This window comes from Cotesia glomerata, linkage group LG3 (genome assembly GCF_020080835.1).
Source record: "Cotesia glomerata isolate CgM1 linkage group LG3, MPM_Cglom_v2.3, whole genome shotgun sequence".
NCBI lineage: Eukaryota > Metazoa > Arthropoda > Insecta > Hymenoptera > Braconidae > Cotesia > Cotesia glomerata.
Window position 1 is genome coordinate 9,575,907 of NC_058160.1, and position 13,884 is coordinate 9,589,790.

General features: G+C 25.2%; 1 protein-coding gene across 6 annotated transcripts in view; it reads left to right on the plus strand.

Annotated features, from left to right (window-relative positions):
* LOC123261840 (whirlin) overlaps positions 1 to 13,884 on the plus strand; it is a 28,961-nt gene that overhangs the window by 1,137 nt on the left and 13,940 nt on the right. For 3 of the 6 annotated variants that reach the window (XM_044723680.1, XM_044723685.1, XM_044723684.1), the window contains exons 2-9: positions 4,126 to 4,556; positions 4,953 to 5,236; positions 5,650 to 5,661; positions 7,184 to 7,314; positions 9,340 to 9,663; positions 11,302 to 11,534; positions 11,613 to 11,916; positions 12,000 to 12,062. In XM_044723680.1, the coding sequence (XP_044579615.1) occupies positions 4,144 to 4,556; positions 4,953 to 5,236; positions 5,650 to 5,661; positions 7,184 to 7,314; positions 9,340 to 9,663; positions 11,302 to 11,534; positions 11,613 to 11,916; positions 12,000 to 12,062 (1,764 nt within the window). In that variant the 5' untranslated portion in view covers positions 4,126 to 4,143. Of the gene's footprint in view, positions 1 to 2,896; positions 3,101 to 4,125; positions 4,557 to 4,952; positions 5,237 to 5,649; positions 5,662 to 7,183; positions 7,315 to 9,339; positions 9,664 to 11,301; positions 11,535 to 11,612; positions 11,917 to 11,999; positions 12,063 to 13,884 lie in introns of all 6 variants that reach the window. The other 3 variants (XM_044723681.1, XM_044723682.1, XM_044723683.1) reach the window with 3 other exon arrangements.

Here is a 13,884-nt window from a genome sequence, read left to right on the forward strand (position 1 = left end):
AGAAGCGCGACAGTAACCCGATAACCGAGTTTCTACCTCGCGCCCTCTTTTTCTATATTGTTTTTTAATTACGTTTATTTATTTATGTTAATTATTTTTATTTTTTTCTTCAGATATTTATTTGTCCAAAAAATATAACCCAGCTCTTTGTCATTTTATTTCTATCAACTATTTTTTATAAGAATTATTTAAAAAGTGATTTTTTTATTCAAGATAAATCTATTTTTAGTTTTTGAATGGAAAAAACAAAAAAAAAAAAAGCCGGAGGTAAAATTTGACTCTGAACTAAACTCCTCTGAACTAACGTTTCCATTAGACCGAGCACCGAGCACCGAGCAATTGCCTTTTGCCTTTAAACCTATTCTTGTCATTTTTTTTTTCTACTTTTTTTTTCAGAACCTCCAAGCTCCTAACGGTTGAAATAACTCTGCATAAAGTGCTTGACTTTTTTTTATCCCAAAGTTTTATCAAAAAGAGACTTAGGTGAAAATAGATTTGCATTTATATATTATAATATTATTGTTTTTATTGTTATTAGTTAGAGACTACTGTAGAAATTCATAAGGACGACACTCTTAGTTTTTGTATTGTCAGTCCTCGACCTCGTCGGCGTTACAATCGATCGATATAACCAGAAAGCTCTCTTCGTGCAAAAGAGATAGCGTGATAGAGAGTAGGAATTAATGCTAAATACTAAATATTTAATATTTAATACATTTTTGACTGTTATTAAAATAAAAATATTAGTTAAAATTTTTATAAAAAAAAATAATAAATTAATAGGAATATTTTATTTTTAGACAATTTAAAAAATTCAAATTAAAAAATATTTAAAATATTCATTATTTATTATTAAAATATTTTGTTATGAGAATAAAAATACTAGTTAAAATTTTTATTATTTTTCTTACAAAAAAATTAATAGAAATATTTTTATTCAATGTAAAAAAATTAATATTTAAATTTTATACGCAGGAAATTATAAAAATTAAAAAGCCGTGATAAAAAATTAGGTTGTTTCTTTGTAGAAATAAAATGCAAGTGTGATTTTAATTACTTTATAAAAAATATCTTTACTGTATAAAAATCCAATTAAAAATTTTTTATTTTTATATAAATAAATTTTTAGCTTTGCAATTAGAGTCGATTTTTTAAAAACTAGAATAAAGTAAATTAGATAGATAAATAATATAAAGAGATAACAAAATGACATTTCACTTAAAGAAGCCTTATTGTGTGTTACAATACAATTTATATTTTTATTTTTATTTTTTGTTGTATTACTGTATTTTTTCAAAGCTAATAGCTTAATATTGTACATAATACGCTTTTATAAAATTTGTAATAATTTTATAGTAATAGCTTATTATTACTGCAATCTATCAAATGAAGCAATCTCGTTTTAGAAACGTGCTTACTAAGTAATAAAATCAACGGCAAGAGCGACACATTGACGTGTGTGTATGCAGCGCGTTTTAGAGCAGCTATTTATTTGGTAGTAACACTATACAATTAGTGGAGAAAATAATTGGGTGTATTTATATCTGTCATTAATCAATATACATATACAATGTATATAATGTACAACATTATTGTTCTTATATTAGATAACAAATCGATCGACCCTTTGTCCTTTAGCCATACTTTGAATAGTAATAAAATACCAATATCCAAATCAATATTGTTCAATTTTATTCACTATTATTAATGCTATTGTTTTCTGTATGATAACTAAAAAAAATTACTTGAATATTATATCTATTGCTTTTTGTCAATACATAAATAAGTAAAAAAATTATTTTTTTTTTTTTTTTTTTGTAATGATTATGTCAAAGAAGCGGATTAAATATAATTTTGTAAGAGTAGATTAAATATGAGATATAAAAAAGAGAGTTTAAGTTTGATTAGAATTTTCAATCTATAAAAGGATGTACGAACCAAAAATAATTTATGTTTTAATATTATTCAAATATTTCATTTCTTCAATGAATTATTACTACTGCAGTTAAGTAGTAAGTAGTTTAGACACGCGATTATTTTATAGATATTATGATACTCATTTTTTAATTATTGATTATTATTATTATTATTATTTGCAATTAATTTTAACAATAATTTTTGATATAATTGTTTTTTTCATTTTAATAAAAAGTTAATTATACTTTTCAATAATCATAATTAATATTTTTTTTAATTTATTATTATCATTATTATTTGCAGTTAATTTTAACAATAATTTTTTATATAATTGTTTTTTCATTTTAATGAAAAGTTACTTATATTTGTCAATAATAATAATGAATATTTTTTAAAATTTATTGTTATTATTATTATTATTATTATTTGCAGTTAATTTTAACAATAATTTTTTATATATTTGTTTTTTCATTTTTATGAAAATTTATTTATTTTTGTTAATAATAATGGTAATAATTAATTTTTTAAAAATTTATTATTATGATTATTATTTGCAAATAATTTTAAAAATATATTTATTTTTTCATTTTAATATAAATTTGTTTTATTTTCATTAATAAAAACAAAAATAATAATGTTATTTTTATTTTTAACTTGAGTTATATATTTTTGGTACGTTCACTTTGGAGCATCATTGATTTCACGTTGCCTGGTGTAGTTTAAGAGGCAGAACACGCGGTTAATTCCCACAAGAGCGCTCGTGTCGTTTAAACAACCCGCGTTTATAAGATAAAAATTAAAATTTTTAACAAAAATTACTCTATCATTAATTCAAATTCTAAATAATAATTTTTATTAAACTTAAATTTACAATAAAAGCTTGGAATTTATTCGTTAAACACTGAAAAAATAATTTTTTAAGGTAAACATATTCTTATTAATTTATGTATTAGTTAATTTTTTAAGATTTTTGTTGCAGGGATTTTATTAAAAAAGTAAAAATAAAAGCTCGGTCATGGTCATTAAAGAATTATCAAGGCGGACGTAGGTGGAAACAGCAGGAAGTCATCCAATTACGATTAAACAAGCTCCGTAAAGATCACGATCTGAGATTTCGCGTATCATAGTCACGGCAGGTTCTCTATTGACCCCCTGCCAAGTGACAAAGACCGTACACGCCGATGTAATAATTTTATCCAGTCATTTTTAAAGAAGAAATATACACTAAGTGTATTTTTAATTATCATAAAATAACTTTAGATATTAGTTGTACAATTTTATTTATTATCGGAAAATATTTTTATTTTATTTCTGTAAAGCTTAAAAAACTTTACTTCTTTATAAGTGAAACATTAAAAAAAAAAATAATGAAGCTTACGAGACGAGACGATTGCCAAAAGTTGTAAAATAAACTCAAATAAAAATAAAATAAACTCAAATAAAAATACAGGGATTAGTGACCGAAAAGAAAAATGATAAAATAAATCAACTACAAAATTACCTTAAATTTTGTAAATGTCTCAACTTGTCAACTTGTTTTAATTAAGAAATATATCTATTTAAATTTTGTAAAAATTTTTATTATTAATACTTGCAGTGTAATTATGATACAATTAAAAACTGATGCAATAAATGTAAAAAAAATTTCATTGAAATTAGCAGACTTTTAAAAAATTTTTGGATTTTTAGAACTAAATAAATATTTTTAATAAATTACACTTATAGTTTTTAAATCTTTGACATTTTTAATTTTATTTTTAATTTTTCGGTAGTAATTTTTTAGATAAGAACAATCTTTAAAATTGTTAGATGTCTGCTAATTTTATTTTCACGACAATTTTTTAATTATTCAAAAATTGTTTTTTAAAATAATTACATTTATAATTTTTTAAAGCTCTTAAAGATAAAATTTTTTTAACAAATAATTTATAGCAAAAAAAAACCTATTTAAAAAATTAATTTTTAGAAGCTCTAAAAAATTATAAATAATGTTTTTAAAAAATAATTTATTTTTCAAAAAATTGTCCAGAAAATTATTAAAAACAAATTACATTTATAATTTTTAAGAGTTTCTCAGTATAAAATTTTTTAATAAATTTTTCCTGTTATAAATTTATTAAAAAAGTTTTTTAAATTAAAAAAAGTCTCTCGATTTCAGTAAAAAAAAAAAAAAAAAGACTAATCCTAAAATATAATTAATAATCACAGATCTGATCGTGAAAAAAAATGGCAAGCAGTACGGAGGATTATGGCTCGGAGCTGCAGGAACTACAGTGGGACGGTGGCGGCATAGCCAGTATCGGGGGTGGAGGAGGAGGATCATCAACGCATTTTTTACGGAGCAGCACTAATTTATTGCGAAATACTGGAGGTAGTAGTACAGTCGGTTGCTACGAAGCCGAAGACTTGGATCCAATAAGTGGTGGTGGTGGTGTTGGTGCCAGTATAAGTAGTAGTAATAGTAGTAGACACATCGGACACAACAGAGGTTACTACAGTCCTCCAGGTACCAGTTACACTATTGTAGAAAGACCGCCAAGTGCACCCCATCATCATTCATCTCACACAACGCCTTATCGACATCATCGGGGTCATACTACTAATTCCAGCGGCGCTATATCACCTGAACAAGTTTTACGGTAATAAAAATTATTTTTTTATTTAACAAAAATTTTTTTTTTAATTATTTTTAAAAAATTGCATTTATAATTTTTTAGTTTGTAAAATGAAATTTTTTTAACAAATAAATTATAGCAAGAAAAATTTTATATTGAGAAGCTCTAAAAAATTATAAATGCAATTTGTTTTTAATAATTTTCTTGAAAATTTTTTGAAAAATAAATTATTTAAAAAAAATTTAATTTATAATTTTTTAGAGCTTTTAAAAATGAAATAAAAAAAAAAAATTATAGCTAAAAAAATTTATTTAAGAAAACTTAATCTTTAGAAGCTCTAAAAAATTATAATTGCAATTTTCTAAATAATAAATAATATAAAATTATTTTTTTATTTAATAAAAATTTCTTTATTTTTAGAATTTTCAACAATGGAGTCGCTGAAAGAAGACAAAATGAACGCAGAACACCCGCGTCAAGTCCAGCAAGTGTTTCGGCATTACGTGGTGCTAATTCAACACTTCCGTCATCATCCTCAGCTATTCCGGGAGGACAAATAGCTCCAACAAGTCCAACATCACAATCCTCAGTTCCACAAGCTTTAAGTCTTCAAGAGCTTACTGTTAGGACTATAACAATGACTCGTGATCCGCCAGATTCACATCACGGATTCGGTATTTGTGTCAAGGGTGGTAAAGATGCAGGTAAATAATTATTGGTCGTATTATTATTATTAAAACAGAAAATTATTTATACTTTATAAAAAATTGTTTTTTTGCTATTTTATTATTTGCTTTTCATATTAATTTATTGTTTAAAAAAAAATATTAAAACAAACGCTAAGCTAAATAATCTTTTAAAATAACTTTTTATAATAGAAAAAATTTTTATTTTTAATAATAATTGGTTAGTAATAGTATATTACATACCTAGGCCAGTAAAATAAGAAAAGTCTCAGTCATATGTAATTGTTGGCTGAGGCGAAGCCGAGGTGTGTAAAAAGAAAAAAAATTTAAGAGATTGATAAGCTTGAGAGTTGTTTTTAGTTTGTATTTAATAAGCAATGCCATCATAAGTCACTGCCAATGTCTTTCTGTTCTTTCTCGCTGTACCCAAGAAGCGCAGTCAGGTAAACATAAAATCAACACACGCGTATTTTTTTTTCTTTATTTTTTTTTTTCAATTCATTTTCACTATTCTCATAATTTTTATAATTATTGTGATAAAAAAAAATGGTAATTATTTACAAATGGGGTCAACTCCATTTTGAGCCATAACCAGGTGAAAAATTAACATTTTCAATTTTTTTTTATTCTGCTTGTTTTTACGGTGCATTTATGATGAAAAATGTCGTGAAGGAAAAAAATAAAGATTTCAATAGCTTTTTTGCCTTCAAAAGTTGGAAAAAATTTTGGCTCTCATGTTTTTTGATGAAATTTCTATTTTATCTTTTTTTGATATTTTTGATATATTTTTTTTTTTTTGAAAAGTACATAAAAAAACGAACAATTTAAAAAAAAAAAGTTGAACATCACAATCTTCTAAACAATTTATAAATTTTTTTGAAAATTTGTTAAAATTATGATAATCAACTTTTTTTTTTAAATTGTTCAATTTTTTATGTACTTAAAAAAATAAATATATCAATAAAATCAAATAGAAATTTCATTCAAAAAATGAAAATTAAAATGGTTGACCCTACTTGTGAATATTTACCCAAAAAATATTAATAATAATATTTGTAAATTTTTAATAAGATACTAAGAAGAAAGAAAAACAAATTTCATTTCATGATTTAAAATTAAAGTGTCATGATGTTTATTCATTTCTTCTTTTTGGCTTTTATTGATTATTGCATGAATCATTAAAAATATAAAATTAGCATTTAAATTTAATTAATAAATGATTTGTAAATATTTTTATATCTTAATTTGAAATAACAAAAATAAAATATTAACACATCATATATTTTTATGCATCAAATAATATTAATTAGTGATTTAAAAATAATTAAAGTAAGCTTACTATATAAATTCACATTTATTTGCATTGATAATTAAAACTGTGCCTTGTACCTAGATGACACATTTAAGCTTAAAAAAATTTCCATTTAATTCACTGCGAATAATGTTCTTTCTTCTTCATTCTTTCATTTCTTCTTTTATTGTAATTCATTCTTGATTATTTTTTATCATTTCTAATCAATCAAAATTTATATCCGAGGTAATAGTATGTGATAATAATTAAAAAAAAAGTTTTTTAGTCTTCTGCATGTCAATTATTATTTCTTCTTTTAATTATAAAAATATCGAATAATCAGAACACAAATTAATTATTAAAAAAAAATTGTCTTCTCTGAAAATTAATCGTGATAGACAGGGACATAAAGAGTCCTTGATATGTCCTTGTAAAGGACTGAATTGGGTGTGCTAATAGCTGTTGTTAAGAGAGATGAGTACGAACTTTGAGAATGAGGAGACAATTAGTGTACACTTGTAAGAGAAAAAAAAAAAAGTGAATGATTACAAAGTCAGTATGAGCATTGAGGTGCTTGTATGTGGGTTGAGTGACATTTAAATTCTCTCAATAATATTTATATCGTCATTATTGATTGTCATTATTATTGTTAATATTATTGATATTGTTTATAGGTGTAGGAGTTTATATTTCAAGGGTAGAAGAAGGCTCTGTTGCTGAAAGGGCTGGATTGAGACCAGGCGATACTATTTTGGAAGTCAATGGGACACCTTTTCGTGCTGTTACACATGAAGAAGCACTTAAGGTATTTTTAAACATATATTTAAGTAAAATCGATTGAAAATTACTAAGAAGAATTAAGTAATGTTAAGATTTTGGCCTTAATTTTAGAATAACAATTAGTGATATTGAATTTTTGATATTACGGCGAATATATTAGTCCTATAAAAATTTTTTTAAATAAAAGTTCAAAATTTAATTTTATAAAAAAAATATCTTATATTTTCTCTTAGGACTAATCAGAAAGCTGTAATTTCAAAATTAAGATTTTTATAATTAGAAAAAATTTGAATTATTGATTATAAATCTTAATTTTTGATATTACAGCAAATATATTGATTATTGGTCCTATAAAAAAATTTTTAAATAAAAGTTGTTCCAAATTTTATTTTATAAAGAAAATGACTTATAATTTTCTCTTAGGACCAATCAGAAATCCGTAATTTTAAAATTGAGATTTCCATAATTACCAAAAAATTGGATTATTAATTATAAATCTTAATTTTTAATATTACGGCGAATATATAGGCCATAAAAAGAAATTTTTTAAATAAAAGTTCAAAATTTAATTTTATAAAAAAAATGTCTATAATTTTCTCTTATGACCAATCAGAAAGTCGTAATTTAAAAATTAACAAATATTTGAATAATTCATTATGAATTTTTATTTTGGAATTACTGTGAAAACATTGGTTTTATAAAAAAATCATAAGAGACATTTTTTTTAGAAAATTAAATTTTGAACTTTTGTTTGAAAAATTTTTTTATAGGACCAATATTTTCGCCATAATATCAAAATTTGAATCATTCATTTCATAAAGGCTAAAATCTGGCTTTATTAATAATGAAATACATCAAAGAAAAATAATTAATTAAAATAGAGAGATAGTAAAACAGTAAGATAAAATAAAATATAAAAATATTATTTCAATAGATGTATGTCGACCCTGGCCTGTAGTTTATTAACTCCTACGTCATCTTAAATCGATTGATATGAACAATACAATGCAAATAACTATTGAGCTGTCATCAACTATCAGACTTTTTTTTATCACTAATAATAACTTTCTTATTTATATTATTGTTCAATTTTAAATAACAAAGCTAAAAATAAAATTGAATTTAATAGAAATAGGACGGAGTTTAGAATATTAAACGTTGGTTTGAATTATGTTTATAATAACAATGACCTTAAATTGGTATATTCACCCTGACAAGTCGTTTTCTATCATAAATTATAAAACTGGCGCCAGGATAATCGTTTTCCCTATTCAATTATAGTCAATGATAATTTTATTAGTATTTCTTCTTTTGATAGTAAATATTTCATATTTTACAAACTAGAAAAAAAATGTATTCAATTTTTTTAATTAATATTTTATATGTACGTGAATAAATTTAGCGTATGTTAGGAATGTATAATAAAAATGAGTATATTGATGAAAATTAAGTTAGACGACATCTGAAAATTTTTAGAATTTTATTTATTATTAAAAAAAAAATTTCATTTGTAAAAAACTTGAAAAACTATAAGTGCAATTTCTAAAAAATATTTTTTAGTTATAATTTAATAAATAAAAAAATATCAAAAAATTAAAAACGTCGGCTAACTTTAGTATTATAAAATATTGGGGGACAAATAGAAAAAAAGAAGAAGTCAGAGAGGAAGAGGGAAGAAGAAAATCTAGAGATTAATGATTGTCGACATGAATAACTATTGGAGTATTGGGGTAAATTTACTTGAAAGATTTTGTTGGTATTCGAGGGAGAGAAGATTGGAGAAGATATTAACTAACTATAGACAGGGATTGGAGTCAGGTCAAGGATAAATAGGCAGGATGTGACGTCACGGGCAGCAGTAGCCTGGACGATCGATATTCGTGTGGGGGATATTATTGCGTCATTTTGCTACATGTACATAAATTTCTTCACTATTTATTTAGCATTGTCTTCTTTTATTATACATTTAAAAACTCAAGCTTTTTAATTTTCAATGTAAAAATTTTTATTTTATATTTAATGCTAATGAAAGAAAATTTTTTTTTAATAGATGTTAAAGTCATGCAGAACACTGAGTATGACGGTACGTGGACCGGCATTGGATCCGCGATGTCGGGGAGGTCATCCGATATGGACAACTGGATCGGGAAGACAACAATCTTGTTCGTGGATGGATCGTCAGGGTCGTCCAGCGTCACCGCCGCCTTTGCATCCGCATGACTCACGATATGGATCGCGAACTCGCAAAGTTGAACTTTGCATTGAACCCGGACAATCATTGGGTCTAATGATTCGTGGGGGATTAGAATATGGTTTAGGAATTTATGTTACTGGTGTGGATAAAGATAGTGTTGCTGATCGTGCTGGTCTTTTGGTAAATATTGCTATTTTTATTATTTTTATTAATAATAATCGATATTAAAGAATTCATTATTATTATTATTATTATTATTATTATTATTATTATTATTATTATTATTATTATTATTATTATTATTATTATTATTTAAAAGATAAGTTTACATAAGAAATTAAATTTTTTAATTAATTATTAAATTTTAAACTTTAATAATTAATTTTTTATATTATTATCTATATTATTAAGAGAATAAGAAAAATTTTGTATTCAGAATAGTCATATGATGAAATCGGTTTTTTTAGTGTCATTGCAAAGGTCTTGACTTGAATTTGTGTCTTATCAAGGTTTCATATTATTCTCACCGGTAGTCAATTTATTATGATAAGTATTTAGGTTGCATACGAAAATACTCTATCTCTAGATACATAATTAAGAAATGACCTTGTATTTTGTGAACTATTGACATATTTAAAGATATAAGCTCATCCCGACATTACACTCATTGTTGGAATAGCAACGATACTGGCATCCACCCCTACAGTGACAGTCACAGGTCATACTGTACATAGCATTGTGGAAGGGGTTTATGACCCTATCGGACCCAAGCTAGAGGACCACTGCTAATACAGTTAGTCCCAAGGATCCCTCCCTAGTAATAACATTATGACCCATACTTTACATTACTTATTCTCAATCATTTATATTATTCATACTATTGTAACAACAGTTAATAAACTCTCACTCATTATTAAACCTTATCGCTGTGTCTTCCATTATAAAGCCAATACTCATCAAGACCTTTCATTTGAGTACCCACATCAATTTTTTACATATTTCATATGTATTATATATATGTATATGAAAAATATATCAAAATGCATGTGGATACTTAAATGAAAGCTCTTGATAAGTGTAACATCGGGATGAGCTTATATCTTTAAAAACGTCAATATTTAAGAAAGTACAGGGCATTTTAATAAATATCTTGTGAACTATTGACGTTTTTTAAGATATAAGCTCACCCCGACATTACACTCATCGAGACCTTTCATTTGAGTACCCTCATCAATTTTTCATATATTTATATATATTATATATACATGTATATATGAAAAATATATCAAATATATGTGGGTACTCAAATGAAAGCTCTTGATGAGTATAACATCGGAATGAGCTTATATCTTTAAAAACGTAAATAGTTAAGAAAGTACAGTACAATTTAACAAAAGTCATTATTTAATAAAGCAAAATTTTATTTATTTATAGTTCATAAGTCACTGCAGTCACATAGTGACTGCAAGGTTGCTAGTATACATTAAATTTCTAAATATCAAATTAAGTCCTTAATTTAGCTTATAATAACATTTTTTTTATATAAATAATAATAATTATAAATTGTTCAAAACACAAGCTATTGTTATCATTTTTTTTTATTTTGTTATTATTATTTTTAAAGACACAATTTCGTATGGAAAATTAAAATTTTTAATTTTTTCATTGATTATTATTGAATTCTGAACTTTAATGATAGATTTTTTGTACTGTTATATTTATTCAAATTTTATAAATCAAATCAAGTCATTGATTTAGATTATAATAAAAATTTTGTTGTTAAAATAAATAATAATATTGAATTTATTATTTTTATAGGTAGGTGATCAAATAATACAAGTAAATGGTACAAGTTTTGAAGAAGCAACACATGATGAAGCTGTAGAAATACTCAAAACAAATAAACGTATGAGCTTAATAATAAGAGACGTCGGTAAAGTACCACATTCATGTACAACAAGTAGACCAATAGTTGTACCAAGGTATCCAAACACTGATCATGATCCGCAATCTATTTTATCAAGTCCTGGAAATAATAATCCACCTAGTCCGTAAGTATTTTTTTTTTTTTTTTTATTTGTCAAGGATATTTCTATGGTGTAGAATTAATTTAATATTTATATTTATAGAACAAATACAAATGAATGGAGGCATCGTGGAGTGCACACACTATCATCAGCAACAGCCTCAATGGTAGAAGAAAAAGCACGTGTCGTTTTAGCGCGAAGTGAACGTGTTGCATTAACTCAATTAATTGGTGATTATAGAACTCGAAGATTAAATATTCAAGATCTTGTTGCTAATCTTGCTGATTTACTCAATACGCAAGAAAAATTAACGCTATTAACAGAATTACGTGAAGTTATTGACAGTAAAGATCGAGCAATATTTGATGAGCTCGTTTATCGGCCAAGAGCTTCTTCTTCAGCCAGAGTAAGATAAAATATCAAACTATTTATTATTTATTCCTACGCTCACTATAAAATTTTTATTTCTTCTAAATATTATTTTTATAGCGACAGAAAGGCGACAGAGCACATTCAGATCTTATTGTGACACCTTCGATACATGATTTACCGGTAAGTTTTTACTTAAATTGATTATATTAAAAAAAAAATTATGAAAATAATTAAAGTTAATGTAATAATAATAAATTATTCCTTCTTAACTCATTAACAATAATAACCAGTAGATTTAATAAATTAAAGTCTAGATTTCCTTTCTTGTTTCTGTCTTTCTCTGTCTCTTTGTACACAATACACATTGCACAGTACATTAATTACATATATACTTCTTTTTATTAATATACATTTTATTACCTGTACACGCATAAACAAAAATTTTTAATCAATGCAATATACAACGATTACTGTATAATATATATCATAAAAAAAATAATTAATGTTTATTTTTTTAATTTCAATTAAAAATTCTGAATAATAAAAATATTATTTAGATATAATTAATTGTATGAAGTTATGGCTAAATTGATAGTAATTTTTTTGGTAATTATTTACAAATGGGGTCAACCCCATTTTGTTCCATAACTAGGTGAAAAATTGACATTTTCAAATTTTTTTTGATTCTGCTTATTTTTACGGCACATTTATGATAAAAAATGTCGTAAAAGAAAAAAATAAAGATTTCGATAGCTTTTTTTCTTTCAAAAGTTCGAAAAAATTTTGTCTCTCATGTCTTTGGATAAAATTTCTATTTTATCTTTTTTTAATATTTTTGATATATTTTTTTTTTTAAAGTACATAAAAAAACGAACAATTGAAAAAAAAAAAAAGTTGAACATCACAATTTTCTAAAAAATTTATAAATTTTTTTGAAAATTTGTTAAATAATCAATTTTTAACTTCCCGCTAAGAAAATCGAAGATTTTAAAAAATCGAGAAGTTATTGTTTTCACCCCGTTTTGCAAAAATCGAGTTTTCATCAGATCTCGACGTTTCAAAGTCACAGGAAGCTTCCCTGACTATCCTCGCGAGGTTGTCACGGTGTCTGTATGTGTGTGTGTGTGTGTGTGTGTGTGTGTGTGTGTGTGTGTGTGTGTGTGTGTGTGTGTGTGTGTGTGTGTGTGAAAGTATGTGAACCGCTTATAACTTTTGAACGGCGTGACTGATTTCATCGCGGTTGGTGCCATTCGAAAGGGCTTGACCAAACTTAGATTTTGAAAACTATTTGGACCGATTCAGATCAATAGATTTTGAGAAATCTTCAAAAAACTGAAAAAAAAAAATTTTTTTCAAATGTGGTTTTTTTGGAATAACTTTAAAATGGCTTGATGGTTCAATTCCAAAAACTAATCAGCTCTTAACCTTAAAAAACCACGTCGATCGCCACCAGTCCGGTCAAAATCGGTTGATTCGTTCGAGAGATATCGTGAACGAAAGAAAACCGAAAAAAGTGTTTTTTCGGAATGACTCCGAAATTCCTAGCGCGATGAATTCAAAATTTGAGATTCTTTGTGAGGCTTGAAAATCTGCGTCGAATGCTGCCAACCGCGTGAAAATCGGTTTATTCATTCAAAAGTTATTGCGGTTTAAAAATTCAAAAAATAGTGTCTTATCAAATCTCTATCAGACTTTTGAGCTCGAAGAGCTCAAAAGCATAAGAAAGCAATCTCTTTGAGCTCGGAGAGCTCAAAATAACCCATAAATTGTATTTTTAAGCTCGAAGAGCTCAAAATCGTCATTGGTGCAATTTTAAGCGCCTAAGTATGGAATTAGCGGGAAGTTGCAGGGATGGCCTTCAGGGTCAACCGTTTTTCTAATTTTTTTTTTTTTAATTGTTCATTTTTTTATGTATTTTTCAAAAAAAAAAATATATATCATTAAAATCAAATAGAAATTTCGTTCAAAAAATTAAAATTAAAATGTTTAACCCCACTTGTAA